The sequence below is a fragment of the Anomaloglossus baeobatrachus genome, chromosome 3, assembly GCF_048569485.1.
Source record: "Anomaloglossus baeobatrachus isolate aAnoBae1 chromosome 3, aAnoBae1.hap1, whole genome shotgun sequence".
NCBI lineage: Eukaryota > Metazoa > Chordata > Amphibia > Anura > Aromobatidae > Anomaloglossus > Anomaloglossus baeobatrachus.
Genome location: NC_134355.1, coordinates 154,343,322 through 154,363,388, shown reverse-complemented (window position 1 = coordinate 154,363,388; position 20,067 = coordinate 154,343,322). Strand labels below are relative to the sequence as shown.

General features: G+C 45.9%; 1 protein-coding gene across 1 annotated transcript in view; it reads right to left on the bottom strand.

Annotated features, from left to right (window-relative positions):
• Positions 1-20,067, bottom strand: part of LOC142295086 (sulfotransferase 6B1-like) — a 116,324-nt gene that overhangs the window by 52,075 nt on the left and 44,182 nt on the right. Inside the window, exon 2 of the mRNA XM_075338155.1 lies at positions 4,182-4,291. Coding sequence (XP_075194270.1) covers positions 4,182-4,291 — 110 coding nt within the window. The remainder of the gene's footprint in view (positions 1-4,181; positions 4,292-20,067) is intronic.

The window sequence follows — 20,067 nt, the reverse complement described above, 5'->3', positions numbered from 1 at the left end:
AATATTTTTTGTTCTTTATTTGGTGGGGGTGTTTTTTTTTTTTAATAATCTTTGCAATTTTTTAAACTTTTTTTTTTACTAAGTCCTTGTATGGGATTTTAGCTTTTATTATTCTAATCACTGGTCTTATGCATTGCAATAAACATGTATTGCAATACATGAGACCTGTCAGGTTACAGTGACAGAGTGCCTGTTAGACCCTGCCTATGGCAGGGTCTTACAAGCAACCATACCTGGCACACCAGGAAGTCATTGTTTGACCTCCGGGTACTATGACAGCCATTGGCTTGCCATTATTTTGTCACAGGGGAGCTGATGGGGGTGAAAGAGGGAGCCCGATCCTACAACATTCTAAATGATCACTATCGATCGCAGCATCTAGAAGGTTAATCAGCTGGGTCAGCGTGTGTGTCAATCCTAGTTGTTACTGTTCTGTCCCCACTTAGAGGCGATTGAAGGTAGGTAGTTCGGTAGAGATGTGAGGAGTCTTACCTTTGTTTCCACTAGATGGGGAAGACATGACCAGATCGCAACCAGGGTGGATGTATTCAAATGTACACACGCTGAGGTGAAACAACGGTGGTTTATTTTTCCTCCATGAACAAAACATGCAGCAGTAAAGTGATCAAGGGGCTGTAACTGTGGTAGTCTTGTGATGGTTGTCCTAGAGCTGCTACTATGGTCAAAAAACGTTCCTTTCTGAATCCCAAAGGACAGAGATGTGCTCCTCATGATGCACTGACTAAAAGTGAAAGTAACTTGGAGTCAGGATGTGAGGTCACATGTAGGGCTGAAAACACTCCCACAGGCTGGACTAAAAAGAACCAGGGGAACAGAATGGTCTGACTAGTAGATGGCAGCAAAGGATAAGCATGAACGTATATATTTTGAATAACATTAATTAAATAACAGTAGATATGTCATTAAAGGTTTTAAAGAAAACCGGTAGGAACAGCACCGTTACTGAAGAAGTTCGACTGTCAGCTAAGTCGAGCTCATGTAGTGATTATGCTGTAAGTGATGATATTTCAGCACCTCCTGCTGATCACATGGTGTGATCAATCAGACTAATTACAGCAATCAGAGAGCTGAAATGGGTCCCTGAATCTGTGGCTGTGCCAACCTGCTGTCAGTCACCGCTGTCATCGGGAAGCATTCACTGTGTGTTTTAAAGCCATTACGTACATAGCACGATGCAGGAACTGACACCTGCTCATGATATGTTATGTACATCATTCGTCGTTAAGGGGTTAAATCCAAAGTTAGAATCTCATAGACTCTTCACCTCATTTCAGTCAGTGGGAAATTGATTAAAGTACTAGGTTACACTGTCTCAAGATATGTTGCCTAACAGCTGTTTGATGATTTCAGTTTTTTAGTAGAGAGCTGCTACAATCAGTCACTTCTATTGAACCAGTGATTCAACATTATAAAAACTTTCAGATGCATTATAGAAACTAGCATCCATGTTACCGATTCATGCTTTATGTCATGTACACACACTCCTCAGCATGTAACATGGGTTGTGGCTGTGTTATTTTATCTCTCATCACTCAGTCCATCACCCAATCTCTGTTATAGGTTAAGTGAGCATACATCACACCCCGACACAATCCACACACTCGGCTACACGACACAAGACGTTGCCACCACTCATCAAACACATGGGGTAATGAGTTCCTGAAATATACTGCTGTCTAATAATTAACAGGGTCACGCACTCTCTGTAAGGCTCTACATTCATTGGAGCAGGGGTCTCAAACACACGGCCCGCGGGCCGCATGCGGCCCCTCAGGCTGCTTCGTGCGGCCCCCAGGCCCGTGCCCCCGGTGATTATCGTGGCTGGTGCAGGGGTCGCAGCCGCTGTCTGCGCTTTATGTCAGTGGCTACGGCCCCTGCACTGGCTGCGATAGTCACCGGGGGCACGGGCCTGGGGGCCGCACGAAGCAAAGATGAGGCAGCCGAGGGAACGTGGGACAGGTGAGATGAATGGTGTGTTTTTTGGCTTTTTTTGTGAGTGTGTGTGAAGGACGGCACATTAACCCCTTAGAGACCTATGACATACTGTGTACGTCATGGCTCCCTGGTACTTAAGGACCCATGACATACCAAGTACGTCATGGCGAAATCGCGAGCCCGGAGCCCCGGTGGCTGCGATCGCTTTGCAAATACCTTAAATTTGGGGAGGAGGGGACCTCAGGAGGGGTGGTGTTTCCTCCCTGGTCCTACGGAGGTTGTGATTTGCTGACGAACGCCGCTCAGCCAATCACAGCCGCTGTAATGTTTCAGCCATTGAAAATGGCTGAAACATTGAAATCTAGCCATGGTCAGTGTAGTTGTAGCACTGATCATTGGCTGGAGCTGGGTGACCTCTGTTTCACCCGCCCCCAGCTCTGATTGGAGAGACCATGTGACCGATCTCTCCAATCACTGTGGATCTGGGGCCGGAGACCGCCCCCCTCAGCTTCACTCCGGAGTCTGTGGAAGGTGAGAACGAGAGCGATCGGTAAGTTATAGCCACTGCCCCCCCCCATTAATACAGGATGGGGGCAAAGTGCGCACATTACTATGGGATGGGGATAAGGCTGGGGACATTACTATAGGATTGGGACATTACTATAGAATTGGGACATTACAAGGATGGGCACAATACTATTGGATGGGGACATTATTACTATAGAATGGGGACAAAGCTGGGGACATTACTATAGGATGGAGACAAGGTGAGCACATTACTATAGGATGGGGACTAGGATGGGCACAGTACTACAGGATAGGGACATTACTACAAGGGGACAAGGATGGGAAACATTACTATAGAATAGGGATAATGCTGGGGACATTACTATAGGATGGGGACAAGGTTGGCACATTACTATAGGATGGGCACATTACTATAGAATGGGGACATTACTATAGGATGGGACAGTACTATAGGATGGGGACATTGCTACAAGGGGACAAGGATAGACACATTACTATAGAATAGGGGCATTACTATAGGATGGGAGAGTACTATAGGGTGGGGACATTGCTACAAGGGGACAAGGATAGACACATTACTATAGATTGGGGACATTACTATAGGATGGATACAAGGATGAACACATTAGTACAGGATGGGCACTTTACGATAAGATGGGGACAAGGCTGGGGATATTACTATAGGATGGGGATAAGGATGGGCACATTACTGTAGGATGGGGAGTAGGATGGGGCACATTACTAAAAGGGGACAAGGATGGGGAATATTACTTTAGGATGGGGACAAGGATGAGCACATTACTGTGGGATGCTGTGGGATGCGGACTAGGATGGGGCACAATACTACAATACTACAAGGGGACAAGGATGGGCACGTTACAACAAGATGGGGAACATTACTGAAAGATTTTGGTCAAAATTTCCAAGTGAAAATGTTCAAAATTAGTGATCCAAAGGTGTGTAAAAAAAATAAATTATATTATATATAGTACGAATAAAAATGTCACTTTGTCCTGCAAAGAATGCGGCCCGCCAAATAATTTTTTTCCTCTGTGCGGCCCATACACCCAGCTGAGTTTGAGACCCCTGCATTAGAGCATACAAGACTGAAACTTATTTAGGTTTTAAGCTTTATTTTAAAAAATATAGTGCTTACAATGAAAAAGTCTAAAGATAAAAATAAAGTGATGTACAAATATGCAAAACAGCTATAAAATAAAAATGGAGAAATAACAGAAATACCTAAACTTTCCAGTCTAAAATTATCTTCCGTTTCCCTGAGGGAAGGAGAAATGAAATATTGATCACATCAGTATAGATCGACCCCTACATATGAACAGCTTTCTCTTGTTGCACTCAGCTTTTACATGCTTGACCCTTGGCTCGTGCTTCCAGGATGGCCTAGATTTTAATATTCCAATCTCAGAGCTGTGAGTGGACCGTGGACTAATTTAGGGGTGACTATCTTGCATATTAAATGCCCTGTTATTTCCAAACACCCCCTTCCTATATTGAGTAGAAAATGTCAAGCCTGGCTACAAGAGACCATCTGTTCAGGCTTTGTAGCTCAGTGTCCCAGGTCGAGGTGTCATAAACGATACTTTCTAAATTCTCATGTAAACCCTCCTTGGTTCAGTTACTGTAATGCTGTCATATATTTCCCCTTAAGTTATATATTTCCTTTACACCTTACTCACCGCAAGTATTTCTGGACTCCCAAATTCAATCATTGTTGTATCAAGCAATGGTTCTTTATTGTGAACTATGGACACCATTTCATACAGTATCTGTACTAACCAATTTGTTCCTGAAAAAAATAACATGTTTATTAAATGTAACTATTCTTTATTTACTTTCTATATATACTCTATAGTAGTGATTTTGTTATACTTATTTATTGTGCCGTGAAAGAAACGTTCTGGATACCAGTACTCATATTAAAATCACATCTCTTTCATTTTCCTCACTTAAGAAAATTATATTCCACAATAGTAAATTACACAGTAGGCACAGCAAAAAAAATATATATCACTCTGCTGTTTACCCTGTCTATATGATCTAATCCTGGGAATACAAGAGGTTCTAAGGAAAGAAGAGGCTGCTCACATTGCTGTCCACCATGTCTTTCTGATCTAATATTAGATACACCAGGGGTGCTGAGTAAAAGATGTGGACACTCACATTACTCTACTTAAAGTTTTTCTGATTTATTACTGGAGATTCCAAGGATGATGATGCAAAAAGGAGCTGCTCATACTTCTGTCTTTTCCTGATCTAATACTGAAGATACCAAGAGTGTTTAGGTAAGTAGAGACTGCTCACATTACTATCCATCCTGCGCATCTCATCTAATACTGAAGATACCAAGAGTGCTGAGGCAAAAAGAGACTGCTTACACTGCTGTCCGCCCTGTTGTCCTGATCTAATACTGAAGATACCATAAGCACTGAGGGGAATAAAGGATGCTCACACTGCTATCCACCCTGTCTTTATGTTCCAATACTGAGGCTACCAGACGTGTTGAGGAATGAAATGACAACTCACGTTGTCGTCCACCATGTCTTTCTGATCTAATACAATAGTTGACACGAGAACTCTGGTGAGAAGAGGCTGCTTACCCTGATGTCAATTTTGTCTTTCTGATCTAACATTGGAGATACAGAGGCATGTTAAGAAAAAAAAAGACTATTCACATTGCTGCCCACAGCAATACTAATACTGGACATGCTAGGGTTGCTGCGAAAAGAAGAGGCTGTTCATATTGCGGTCCATCCTATCTTTTTGAATGTTGAGCAGTTGCTGTGACCTGGAAATGCCTTATACAGTAAACTTTCTAGCAATATCCAGGTAAGAACTGTGTAGCTTCCTAGTGTACATGTTCATAGGCATCTGTCCTTATAACATTCTAGGAAAGGTTTCTGTCAGTATATCAAGGTAACAGTCAAATTAATTCTATGAATTTTCCCATTGTAAGGTATTGTAACCACCATGTTTGATGGTAGGTATGATGTTTTCAGAGTAATGTGCAGTCTTAGTTCTCTTCCACACATAGCTTTTTGAATTTAGCCCAAAAAATTCTTCTTAGGTGTCATTAGATTTTCAGATGTCCAAATTCAATGATTCTTGCTTCGTTCACCGATCTTTATAGTACAGTATTTGGTTAATTGGTGAGTTATGGTCCTGAGGAGTGGACTTGGGTATCAGCCTCTCAGATATCCATTCAGAGCGCCTGGTTAGAATATTCCATTGTCTCCATACTGAGTGACCAGATCCTTAGGGTCCAGTGGCCCCTCTTAGGTGTTCTGTCACATGGAGTTTTGCACAAACATTGCCAACTGTAACGGTGGCATTGGACTCTGTTCAGATTGCAGATTATGGCACTCACGCTGGCAGCACAGCGGGAGCCAAGTGTCATGCGAGGGTCATTGCGACTGTGGTCCGATCGTACAATCAGACCACAGCTGCGGGGGGCGGGCCGGCACTGCGGAGGGGAGGGCCAACGCTGCGGATAGGAGGGAGGGATTTATCTCCCTCTCTCCTCAATAGCCAGCAATTGTGATTCTCGAACTGCTCTCGCGTTACGCTGGTGTAATGCGAGAGCAGTGCGATGTTTCTCTCGCCCCATAGACTTGCATGGGTGCGAGTGGAACAGGATCGCGTTCCACTCACAGCATGCTGCGACTGTTTTCTCAGTCCGATTAGAGCTGAAAAAATAATCTCTCATGGGAGTGGCCCCATAGAGTTATATTGGTCTGAGATTTGTTTATCGCATTCAACTCACAACGTTTTTCTCGCCGTGTGGCCTAATTAGGCCTAATTAGTGCTCTCCTTGCTTGGGATGTCAGTTCAGGTGGACAGCCATGTCTTGGTAGTGTCGTGGGCGGAGGGGACGCGCTCGCCACGCTCGGGTCCGGGGCTTCAGCTGCTGCTGCTCGGTGGCTCGAGCGGTGGACCGGACCCAGGGAATCGAGCAGTGCTCCTCACCCGTGAGTGAAAAGGGGGGTGGATTGGTTAGGGAGATTGTTCGTGACGCCACCCACGGGTTGTGGTGATAATGGCACCACGGCTGCTGGTAACGGGGATCCCGGGAGAGATGGTAGGGTGCAGCTGAGATGTTGTCCCCTCCGTGGGCAGGGGTTGGTGATCCCGGGGCCCGATGGTGGAGACGGGGAGGCTGGATGGCTGGGGTGCAGGGTTGCAGGGACAGTGCGGCGCGGTGCCTGACGGCACTGGTGTACTCACTCAGACAATCACTGACAAAGTCTCTGGTAAACCAAAATGGCCGGATGGACGGGTCCCGCAGCCGGCTGCAGTGTTGTTGTTGTGCTCTCCCCGGACGGCTGATGGTGGCTGACTTTCCCTGCACCTGTGAGAATGTTCTTGACTCCTGTGGTTGCCCACTGGTAGTCCGCTCCCCGGCGTATAGGTGCTGTAGGAGCCCGTTTTGCCCGCAGGCGCTGGCCCTTGGATCTCTAGCCTGTGGTGGTGGCTGTATATCCTCTCTGGGTGCACAGTTGCCTTCAATCAGGACTTTAGTAGTTGAGAAACCCCTGGGGGTCCTGTCACATTCGAATTTGACTATTGACGGTGGCTCCAAGCCTGGTCGGGGTCCGATGGCCCTGCCTGTGTGCTTAGCTTCACTCCGTTCCCCGGTCCGGTACCGGCGGGCCGACGCCCGACCCCGGTCCTTACCGCTCTGCGGAGTTCCACTAACTCCTGCAGACGACCACCACCGTCTGCCAACCTTGCTGTTAGTGTCTGGGCTCCAACCCAGACACCCAAGTGTTCACTCCTCTCTCTTTCACCTCCAAGCCTGAACTGTCACTTTTCCCGCCTCCAGGCCTGTGAACTCCTCGGTGGGTGGGGCCAACCGCCTGACTCCTCCCCACCTGGTGTGGACATCAGACCCTGGAGGGAGGCAACAAGGGTTTTGTGTTTGGCTGGTGTATCTGCCTAGGATGGGGGTGTGTATGTTGGTATGTATGTGACTACCTGGCTAGTCCAGAGCGTCACAGTAGGTTTGCAGTTCTGCCATACTCCTTCCATTTTTTGATGATGGATTGAACAGTGCTCCATGAGATGTTCAGAGCCTGAGCTATTTATAGCCGGACCTTGCTTTACTTTCCTCCATAACTTTATTCTTGACCTGTCTAGTGTATTCCTTGGTTTTCATGATACTGTTTGATCCCAAAAGACCTCTGAGGGCTCCACACAACAGCTGTCGGTATACTGAGAATAAATTACACACATGTGGGCTCAATTTACTAATTAGGTGTCTCCTGGAGGCATTTGAAGAAGAAAATAACTTTGTCACTCATACAGGAAAAAAGTACTGTGGATAATAAAGTCTGTTGATTTTTCTTTATTGTTGTGAAAAAAATGAAGAAAGTCCCGTTATTACCAGCATTTCAGCCCAAACAAGCGCCTTTGTCACGGTGGTAGGGATCTGTGTATTATAACAAGTAAAATAATTAAAAATCACACTCCAAACCAATACAATGTGAGATATTACAAGAAAAGAATAATAATTTTTTTCACATAGTACAAAATGAAAAAAGGGGATAACAAGAGAAGAGATATAACATCGCATACCTATCAACAACAATGAAAAAATATGGTTTCACTTGTACTGTTAATCATGGCGTACAAAGGTCTGCCTAAAGGAAAAAAAGTCATCTAAATAAGCTGAACGCATGATAAACAAATAAGATACAAGAGGGCAGTAGTGATACACTCAAGAAAACAAGATAAATTAAGACGAAATTATAGAACTGTTTAAAAGAACTGAAGTCCTCAGTGGTTGATACCTTTTAATGGCTAACTGAAAAGAAATTACCATCTTTTCAGTTAGCCCATTAAAAGGTATCAACCACTGAGGACTTCAGTTCTTTTAAACAATTCTTTATCTCTACTGGCTAACACGGTACAAAGATATATTTTACCTGAAGAAATTATAATGTTCAAGGTCTTGTCAAGAAGTTGCGAGAACGAGTACTCATACCTTATTAGTAGACAGGACAGAAAAAAATGTATTGGAAAAAAATCCCCACGTTCATCAGTATGTAGAAATAATTTTTTTGAGGTGAAAAGTAAAGAAGAAAAAACTCCTAATGAACTTAAGGCCCCGTAACACGCAACAACATCGCTTACAAGATATCGATGGGGTCACGGAATTCGTGACGCACATCCGGCCTCATTAGCGACGTCGTTGCATGTGGCACTTACGAGCGACCACTAACGATCCCAAATACTCACAAAATATTTGATTGTTGACACATTTTCCAAATATCGTTGCTCGTTCTTGATGCAGGTTGTTCGTCATTCCTGAGGCAGCACACATTGCTACGTGTGACACCCCGGGAACGACGAACAACAGCGTTCCTGCATCCTCTGGCAACGAGTTGGGAGTGACGTTAGTGCGGAAGCTCTCCGCCCCTCCGCTTCTATTGGTGGCCCGCTGTGTGACGTCGCTGTGACGCCGCACGAACCTCCCCCTTACAAAAGAGTTTGTTCGCCGGCCACAGTGACGTCGTTAGGAAGGTAAGTTCAAGTGACGCGTACTAGCGATATTGTTCGCCACGGGCAGCGATTAGCCCGTAACGCACGCACGACGGGGGCGGGTGCGATCGCTATTGTCGCTAGCGATGTAAAGCAGACTTTAGACTAGGAAATTGTCACGCTCCCGGGGTCCCGGCGCCGCTCCTTACTCACTGATCCGGTCTCGGGATCTTGGTGCCACTCTTTAGCCACTGATCCAGTCCACGTGCATACTGACCGCAGCCGCTGCTCCCGCTCCTGCTCCCCTGCTCCCGCCGGCTTGCTGCGGCTCGGGACTCTGCCCCCGGCTCCCCTGCGTCCTGTCCCCAGCCTCCTGTGCTTGTCTCCGGCTCCCGGGCTTCGCGCATGCGCATTAGGGTACATTCACCTCTTCTTAAAGGGCCAGTGTCCCTGGAACAGGATATGGCCGATTACAGGTGCAGGGTATAAAAGACTTCCTTTTGCATACGGGCAGTGCTTGTTCAACAAGTTCTTGCAGCTTAGTCTCTTGTGCTAGTGTTCAATCCCTGTTTTGTGCCTGGATTAACCCTGTCTCTGCCCTCAGATCCTGACGCCCAGCGTGTGCTTCAGCTCTTCCGGCTCCCTGGAGATTTACCAGTGCCCGTTAGCAGTGGACCTCACCATCTTCCTTCTGCTCCGCTACTCGCTTTGGATTACATCCGATGTCTCCAGCCTGCATTCATCACTGGTTTCGGACTTCACCTGCTGTCTTCGCCCGACTCCGGTCATCCGTCCAGGTTTCCTCCGGTCCGAAGTCACCGCTTGAGCGGCCCCCGTATTCTGCCCGGACTTTCCAAGGACACTCCCCGTATCTCGCCTGTGTTCTGGCTGCTGTGCATCTAGGCCCTCTGGGGTGGTCGCCAGACAGTCCCTGTATAGGGGTTCGCTCCTGGTGGCTTCCCTGTGGGAGTCCGGTGCATGGTCCCGTGGATGCACATCTGGACAGAACGCTACAGAAATCTGTACCAATGTGTGCCGACTCTGCATTCCTGTAAGGAAAATATATATGATAGCTATGAGACTCAGTGTTAAGTATAAACTTAACAAAAGTATGAAAATTCACATACCTGATGGGACCGTATGACCCCAAACTGTGTACTTATCCATGCAATGGGACTATTAGGTGTCTTAGGCACTACAGAGTATCTATCTCGGGATCTGCTGTGATATGTGACAAAGGTAGGAGAATGTGAATATGATGCCTGTGATGATATTATAATATTGCATATGTAACATACCTGTACAGTGATGGAACCACCCATGCGTTAGCTGAATGTGTAAGTATGAAGCATTAACAGGGGTTAATTATTATTATTTATTATTATAGCGCCATTTATTCCATGATGCTTTACAAGTGAAAAGGGTATACATAAAAATAAGTACCACAATCATTACCATTACAAAAACAGACTGGTACAGGAGGAGAGAGGACCCTGCCCATGAGGGCTCACAGTCTACAGGAGATGGGTGAGGAGGACAGTAGGTGAGGACAGAGCTGGTTGCAGAGTGGTGTACTGGTCTCACAGTTATTGTAGGTTGCAGGCTTGTCGTTGTTAATGGTCTATGAAGAGAATTAAGGGTTAATCAGATCATTCAATGAAGGAATGCTTATAACCCCCCAAAAATAAAGGTGAACATACCCTGGGATATGAGTATAGGCCAGAGGAAAAGAGCAGGACCGAATACACCAGGGATGAACCCTAGAAGGAGTGAAGATTCAGTGAAATAGGCAAATCAAAAGCAACATAGTGCAAAGTGTTGTTACAAACGGGACATGCCTGCAGTGGTGGTTCATATGAAGGTGAGAACTGCCATGAACTACGGGGTCCCACGTTTTGATGGAGGCTGGAGGTAATGCTGCGGGCTCCCATGCTTCCTACTCAGTGGAACGCAAGTGCAAAACATGAAACGCACCCGGACACATGCACAGTGTGCCCGAATCACTGAAGGGGTCCGTGCATGCGCAGTAGATCGCACTGTGCAGAAACTGTGAGCAAGCAAAGAATAAGTGCTATTGTGCCGCTCCCGTGCCAGCAGCCGAGCTGCTCGGATCCGGATCCGCGGTGGCTCGAGGGGTCTCCGGACCCAGGGGTCGTGCGGCCACTCAAATGAAGGGGGGTATTTACTGGGGGATGTATTAGAGTTCGTGAAGCCACCCGTGGTATGTGGTAATTAGGAGTACCACCGCTGCATTTGGGAGTACCTGGGGATAATGGAATGGGGCAATTAGGTGTTGTGACCCTCCACAGGTAGGTCCCACATGTGTGTCCTGCTGTGCTGTGGGCCACACACGCGATTAACACGACTGGCATCTGACCCTGCTTCTGCCCCTTTGGGGTTAATTCTCCATATGCCTCATATTCTTAATAGCAGGCTGCCATTTCCTCAGTATAAGCGGGAGGTCCCCATTACTGAAGTTCACGCACGATATACAGTAGCTTCTATTCACTTTAGCTTGCTTGAGTTGCAGGCTGCTGTCCTTTTCCGGCATCTGTAGTCTTTATAGCAACCGGGCATCTATATCCGGTCTAATTCACAGGTCTTAAACCATATAACGGCATCCGTCAGCTATCTATTTAGGCCAGTTCTTTACTGCAGCCCCTCATATCAATAAGCACATCTTTCCTAGCCATCTCTGCTCTGGCTCTATCCCAACCAGTAACTGTTGGTTGATGGGCGTCTGACTGCCCCTCCCAGAGGACTACTCACCGTAACTGTATTAGATTCATTAGAGATAGCCCTGTCTGATGAAAGCCGAATATGCTGAAACGTCACAATATATTAGATTGAGCAATATGTCAGATTAACTGCAATTTTCCACCTGTACACCAATACATGTTTCTTTTTGTGACTGCAAGGACATTGTTTCTTCTTTTTTTCTTTATTATTTTTCGGGGTAGTGTGCCGAAGTTCCTCCTTAAGATTACTGTACCTTTCTCCAGAGCACCTATTTGGTGATGCGGGGTGTTAATCTATAATCTATGTACTCCTTGACAGTTCCGTGCCCCTTGCCTCAATCCCCTGCGACCAGGGGTCCAGCTCCTCTAGGCCCAGACCACCGTCTGCCACCTAGATAGCTTCCTTGGAGCCCTGCCCCTGACCTCCTCTCTCTTTCACTTCTCAAGCCTCACTCTCCAACCCCCCAAGTGGGCAACTCTATTCTATTCAAGCCGTCTACTGGTGTGTTTGGTGGGTGTGGTGCAGAGTGTACTTAGGATTTTGATTAGCTGATGTAGGCAACACCATATAATTGAGGATCCATAACTAAGAAGGAGGTGGATACTGCACGGGAGGACAGATTGTGCAATACCCTGTGACGACCTGATAGTCCAGGGGCGTCACAGTGTGGTGATGCAAGGGAGTGAAAGGGAATGCTGATGATGGAGTAAAACTCAGGGACATCCTATATAGGTGCTGTCACTGCCTAAGAAGAGGGGAGAAAATATATGATTATTAACCCTAGAATGCGCAACCATAGAAATGTACACTTTCACATACCTGGGCTAGTAGGCCTGCGAGGCCCCAGGTATGCGTTCTAGGGTTAAATAAAGTCAAAGGTCCTAGAATATATTAAGGGCAATATAGAAAAAAGCTATATAAGTAATAATAGAACTTGAACACCAATGATAGCCTTGAAATGTAAAGAAAGGAAAGTATGTATGAGATGCAAAAAGAAAGTGCACCCCAATATCAACATGAAACAGATAATGAAACATATATGTAATGTGAATGTAAAAATATGAAGGGAGAAAAAGGAAAGGAAGTATATTTAATGTACATAGACTGTAAATGCTTCTAGCATTTTTTTCAAGATAATCTACTTGCTCATCATACCCACATAGATGGTAACACCTGCTCAGGGAATGAAAACAGAATGCAGAAGCAGAAGAGAAAAAAAGTACAGGTAAGTATACAAAACACAGTAAAGCATTAATACATATTGTGGTGCTGGATACACTCATAACGATGTATTAAAAAAAATAGAGAACCACAGAGCCAGGTTGATTCCTTTTGACTGCCCTTTTTATACCTGTGCTCTTGTGTTCCCATTTAAGGATTCGTGTCTTCTACAACATTTTCCTATAGAGATGAAGATGTATCTATTTCTAACATCCTATCAAAAGTGACTACATCTAATGTGTTTCTTTCCATTCCCACGGATGAAATCTGGACACGTGACTACAAAAGAGAACTCAAGAGACACGCAGCCTTGGATTTGCACTACATAAAATTGGCAGGATATCATAGAACCCACAGGATTCCACGTGGCTTAAAGGTCTCTCTTCAACCAACCCTCTTCTCTGATCACACTGCATATTGTGCTAAGTTTGAGATGATCTTGAATAAGTGCTCGATAGACATTATTTTATTAACAATTGATTTTCTACAGAACAAAATCATGGAGGTCGATGTCAAGATCAAGAGCATCGAGGAACAACTTACCAATGCCCTTTCAGGGATGGACTGGAATAGTGTTAAAACCAAAGCACAGGACAATATTACCGAGTTCAGAAAGAATCTCCAGATTCGCGAAAGATCTAAGTTTCTAAGGCTAGGTTCACACACTGCTTTTTTTTATGCTGCGTTTTTGTGCGTTTTTTGCGGCAAAAAATGCACAAAAACGCATCCGCGGCAAAAAACCGTGGCAAAAACGCATGCGTTTTTACTGCGATTTGGTGTGTTTTTTGCTGCGTTTTGCTCACTGCGTTTTTGCTCACTGCGTTTTTATGTGTTTTTTATCAGTGAACAATGCCATTAAAGATTGTTGAAAAAAAAAACAAAAAAAAAAGGTCTGATGTCATTTCCTTCTTCAATATGTCCTTCATTCTCCACTAGTGTATGCAGGAGAGCAGACAGCTGAAAAACTACAAGGCTCAGCATGCTCCATACAGGACTGTATGCTGGAGGGAGAGGCAAGAGGAGCAGAACTACTAGTCTCAGCATACTCCATCCAATAGTGTATGCAGGAGAGCAGACAGCAGCTGCAGAACTACAAGGCTCAGCATCCTACATCCAATAGTGTATGCAGGAGAGCAGACAGCTGCAGAACTACAAGGGTCGGCATCCTCCATCCAGGACTGTATGCAGGAGTTTTTTGCCCCCCCCCAAAAAAATGACGTGGGCTTCGCCACATTTTTGTATGCTAGCCAGGTACCGCAGGCAGGTACGGGCTGCCCCCAACCCCCAGCTGCCTATTTGTACCCAGCTGGGAACCAAAAATATAGGGAAGCCCTTTTTTTTAATTATTTCATGAATTTCATGAAATAATTAAAAAAAAAATGACGTGGGCTTCGCCCAATTTTTGAATCCGGCCAGGTACAACTAGGCAGCTGTGGATTGGAATCCACAGTGCATTGTGCCCATGCTTTCTGGGCACCCCCACTGTGAATTGCAGTCCGCAGCCACCCCAGCAATGGCGCTTCCATAGAAGCGCCATCTTCTGGCGCTGTATCCAACTCTCCAGCTGCCCTGGTGATGGGTGGATAGCTGTATATTATCAGCTGGCCCTAAGCCCGAAATTCATGGTGTCACGCCAATATTAGGCATGGCCACCATGAATTTCTAGTAAAGATAAAAAAAAAACACAACACACAGAAAAATATTTTTATTAGAAATAAAACAAAACACAATTAGTGACTCCATCTTTATTGAAATAAAGAACCCCCCTCCGCAGTAATCCTGGGTCAGGGTCCCGCGCCGTCCAATCCGGATCCAATATCATCTGATCGGTTTGCAGGAAGGCATACCGATCAGATGATGTCAGGTTAAAGGACGTGAATCACATCACACATCAGCTGATTGTATAAACGCCGTTTATACAATCAGCTGATGCATCAGTGCAAAAAAAACAAAAAAACAATACTCACTTATGTGCTGATTACCGGCCGCTCCTTTAGCAATTGGACGGGAGTCTGATCCCGTCTGATCGCTGCAGGAGCTGCCGGTAATCAGCTGATGAAGCCTCCTGACGGCAGGATCAGCTGATAGGTGAAACCGGCTGGGCGCCGGCGTCACTATGAGACTTACGATCAGCTGATGCATCAGGTGACCGCATCAGGTGATCCACCGCCAGGTCCTGCAGCCATCGGACGTGCCCGGGGAGACTGGACACTGCCGGAGCGGCGGTACCGGGAGAGGAACTGGGAGCGGACATGGCACCGGGAGTCTGCAGACAGGTGAGCATGACATTTTTTTTTCTACTGTTCACTTTTGTTTTCGCAGCTGCTTCCACTTTCCGCCTGGCCATGGCGCCGCACGGGAGCTGATATGGCGCCGCACGGAAGATTGAAGCAGCGGTGGCGGTATCGGGAGGATTCACGCTTCTGTGTTTACTGACAGAAGGAATCCTCTTCCTGTACATGTCACTTTACTACCCACCCCTTGCGTTTATAGCTGCGTTTTTAGTCATAGAAACGCACTAAAATGCAGCTATATTTGCAATTTGCGTTTTTCATTGCATTTTTGAACATCTCATTGAACTCAATGGGTGGAAAACGCAGTGAAAAACGCAAAAATAATTGACAAGCTGCGTTTTTGTGTGCAGCACAAAAACGCAGCTAAAAAAAAAGCTGTGTGCAGACAGCAAAAATGAAAACCCATAGACTTTGCTGGGGAAGCAAAGTCATGCAATTTTCTAAGCAAAAACGCACCCGAAAAACTCGCAAAAACGCCACGAAAAACGCACTGTGTGAACTTACCCTAAGGGATCAGGATGATTATCTCAAGGAGCATGTTTACAAATGGCATTTTATTGAACCTTCAAGTAGATATCCCAGACATTATGGACAATCCTCTACATCAGCAAGTTCGGACAGCGACCAGAGCCAACATCGTCCATCCAGTTTTTTAGGACCACGACACCAGCCTCGTGAAAATGAGGAGGAGCACGAGAAAACCCAAGTACATCCTATCGAATACAGACACGATCTCAAGTAGGTCAGACCTTGTCTATAATATTTCCTCCCAAAGTTTGTCACCAAACAAGGTCCAGGTCCTACAGAAGGGACTCTCGTTTTGTCCCATCCAGGCATTTGATTCCTTTCGATTGGACCAGGAACGCAAATGTTTTTTCAGAATGATAAGACTTAAGGCACATTTTCATACTCAGGAGATCAATAATGATCCTTCTGGAGCTACACCCTTTCAATCAGACACCTTTTATCTCAAATCACTGAACCTTAGGATTCCCAGTACTTTCTGTCCCCAAAGAATTATCATCCAGTTGAGACTTTCATATCCTTGGTTACAGCAGATATTTCTAACGTGACCAAGAATATAGAGAGTTGCAACATGTGACTGAAAAACAATCTTACACCTGTTAAAAGTCGGGCTATCCATAGCCTCAAGAACAACAAAAAACTCATCATCAAGCCAGCTGATAAAGTTGGTGCAATCTTGGTCATGGATAAATCTTATTATTTATCCGAGATTTACAGCCAACTTAATGATGCTTTTACATACACACCTAGTCCACATGATCCCACCCCACAGATTAGGACACTCTTTAAAGAGAAGGTAGACCACTATAAGAAAATGGGCACCATTGATAATAAACTAGTGGAATTTGTGATCAAAAATTCATCCTATTACGCCGGATTTCTACATAGTTACATAGTTACATAGTTACTTAGGTTGAAAAAAGACACTTTACGAAAAGTACATAAATACTTATACAAACCCCCAGGTTACCCTAAAGTAGTATCAACGAATCTGTACTTTCTCCTCTGTCAATCACGTTGGAGAAGATACTCACCCCTCTTGTCCAATGTATTCCCTCATATATCAAGGACACTTCTGATTTTCTTTCTCATCTGCACACTTTGAACATGATTCCTGTTGATAGTTTTCTGGTAACCCTTGACGTCAACAGCTTGTATATGAGCATAGATTATCAGCATGGTATTGAGGTGGTTACATGGTTTCTTGGTGAGTTCAGCCATTATTCGGAGACACAGAAACAATTCTGTGTAGACTTACCACAGATTGGGTTTGAATTTTTTTTTTCCTCTTTGAGGATCAGTTCTTCTTGCAGTGCTGCGGTACAGCTATGTGATCAAATGTGGCACCACCTTATGCCAAAATTTTTATGGTGCATTTTGAGCACCTCTACATTTATACGCATCCCATGTACAGTCACTATGTTAGTACATGGAAACGCTATATCGACGACATATTTGTCGACTAGCGGGGCGATTTGGCATCACTTTAGGCCTTTTTTGTGAAATCAACACTTTGTTACTCAATCTGACCAGTACTTGCATCACAATCCGCACCGGATTAATTTTCTGGATACAATGGTATGTTTCACATGACGGTCATATTTAGTACTGATCTCTATACCAAGAGCACCGATAGGAACAGTCAGTTATATTTCACAAGCTGTCATCCTAAGCACACCAAAAATTCACTGCCAATATTGCAAAATATGAGAGTGCACTTTATAGTCTTCGACTCCACACAACGTACAATACGTCATCGAGAAATGGAAGAAAATTCCTGGCAAGAGTCTATCCTTCCCACATTGCTGTTCTTACCTCTACCAGTAGATCCCGGGCATCACAAGCAGGTCCTAGGGTGGCATTTGTAAATACTTACCATCCTTTCCAGTCATTAATTTGAGGCGTCATCCTTAAACATTGGGCCACTTTGGGTAATTCATACCCTTCAATTCCTGAGTTTCCTGCTCCTCCCCTCTTCTGTAATAAGAGGCTGAGTAACTTTAGAGACACATTAGTTAGGGCGGATGTTGGGTCTCTTAAGACTTCCATGAAGTAAACCACACTGGCCACTGCATGTAAAGGGTATTATCCCTGCTTACACTGTATAAAGTGCTGCAACATTACAAAAGGGTGAGACCTCTTCTCATCCGCGCACTGGGAGGATCTTTCACATACATGATTTTTATACATGCGATTCATCTTTTGTGATCTATTTGATCAATTGCCCGTGCAGTCTCTGGTATGTTGGAGAAACTAACCAGCATATCCGTGACCGCATTAGTAAGCATAAATCGACAATCAGATGCAAACAGACACTGTTACCGGTCCCAGCACATTTTGTCTCCCAAGGACATACAGTTTCCCAGCTCCGCTAACAGGTTATTGAGCATGATCCAGAAGAGGACACAATGGGATACATAAACTTAAAGAACGTGAGTCCTTTTGGATTCACACTCTTCAGATTCTTGAACCCAATAGCCTTAATCGGGAGTATGAAATATTTTATTAGAACTTATATCCCATTTGAGAACTAATCTTACAGTCCGTGTCACTTTAAAGTATATTCTTATTCACATTATGACAGTTTCATAACTTAAAACCACTGTTCCCTATGTGGCGCCCTGGACAAGCCAGGGGCCACCGAGCACAACATCAACACACCCCAGACTCCCCTGAAAAGAACAGAACCCGCTCGGGCAACTTTTGCAACCGTAACGTTTTAAGTAAGAGTACCTCCCGATGTGGGAAGAAGTTATTATAATTGTATGTGTGTTACCGTTTTCTATCTTTTTCAGTTGGTGAAAATAAAACCGGTGATGGACGGGCAGCCCGCGGATGGTCTGCATTTAACTAAGGGGGAATATGGCGCCCTGGACAAGCCAGGGGCCACAGAGCACAACACCAACACACCCCACACTCCCAGCAGGCACACCGAAGTCAGACACAAAACCCTTGTTGCCTTCTTCCAGGGGCTGATGATCACACCAAGGGGTGGGCCAGGCGGTTGGTCCCGCCCACTGAGGAGTTCACAGTCCTGGAGGCGGGAAAACCAGGCAGATAGAGTTTGGTAGTGAAAGTGAGCAGAAGGAAGTAGTGAGAGAGCAGCCTGAAGTTGGTCCGGGTGTGTGGCCCGGACAGATCAGCAAGGTTGGCAGACGGTGGTGACCGTCTGCAGGAGTGGCCTATCCGAGTTACCGTAAGGACCGTGGACAGGCGGTGGCCCGGCGGTACCGGACCAGTACACAAAGAGAAGCCAGCACCATCTGGCAGGGGCTTTTCGGACCCCGGCAAGGCTAGGAGTCGCCGTGAATTTGCCGAATCCGTTAGTGAAGGGGACCTCCTGGGTTTCCAAACAGTCAAGTCCCGACAGAAGGCAACAGTCCAATCAACCGAGGGAGACACCGCCACCGCCAAGGCAACCGTTTCTCACGGCCAGCGCCTGCGGGCAAAGAGGGGCTCCTCCAGCCCATATCCAAGCTGGGGAGCGGGTTACCGGTGGGAACCCATCGGAACCATCAACTGTACTTAGGTGCAGGGAAAGGCAGTCACCATCAACCTGCCGGGAGAAACAACACCGCAGCCGTCTGTGGGACCCGTCCATCCAGCCGAGTGTTTTACCGAGAACTGTGTCTTCATCATTGGGCTGAGTGAGTACCACCGTGCCGTGCGGTACAGCGCTGCCCCTGCGACCCTGCACCTCGCCAGGCCCCGTAACCCGCCTGCCATCCATCCCTACCCCATCACCGGGCCCCGGGACAACCAACCCCCTACCCACGGAGGGGAGAACTAACAACAAAGCTGCTCCCTGTCACCGCTCCTGAGATCCCCGTCCAGAGCAGCGGTGGTGTCACCATTATCACCACAGCCGTGGGTGGCGTCACGGACAATAAATCCCCACAATCAATCAAATTCCCCTTTTCACTCACGGGCGAGGAGCGCCGCTCGAGTCCCCGAGATCCGGCCCACCGCTCGAGCCACCACCGAGCAGCAGCAGCACCAGCGACCGAACCCGAGCAGTGGGAGAGCGCAGTGTCCCCTCCTCCGCCCGGGACACCTAGGTACTTGGGCTTTCTCTGTGGATCTCTTTTTTTAATACATTGATATGAGTGTATCTAGCACCACAATATGTATTATTTTTTTACTGTGTTTTGTATACTTACCTGTACTTTTTTTCCCTTCTGCTTCTGCATTCTGCTTTAATTCCCTGAGCGGGTGTTACCATCTATGTGGGTATGATGAGTAAATAGATTAGCTAAAAATAAAAATGCTATATGGCATATACCAACAGTCTATATACATTAAATAT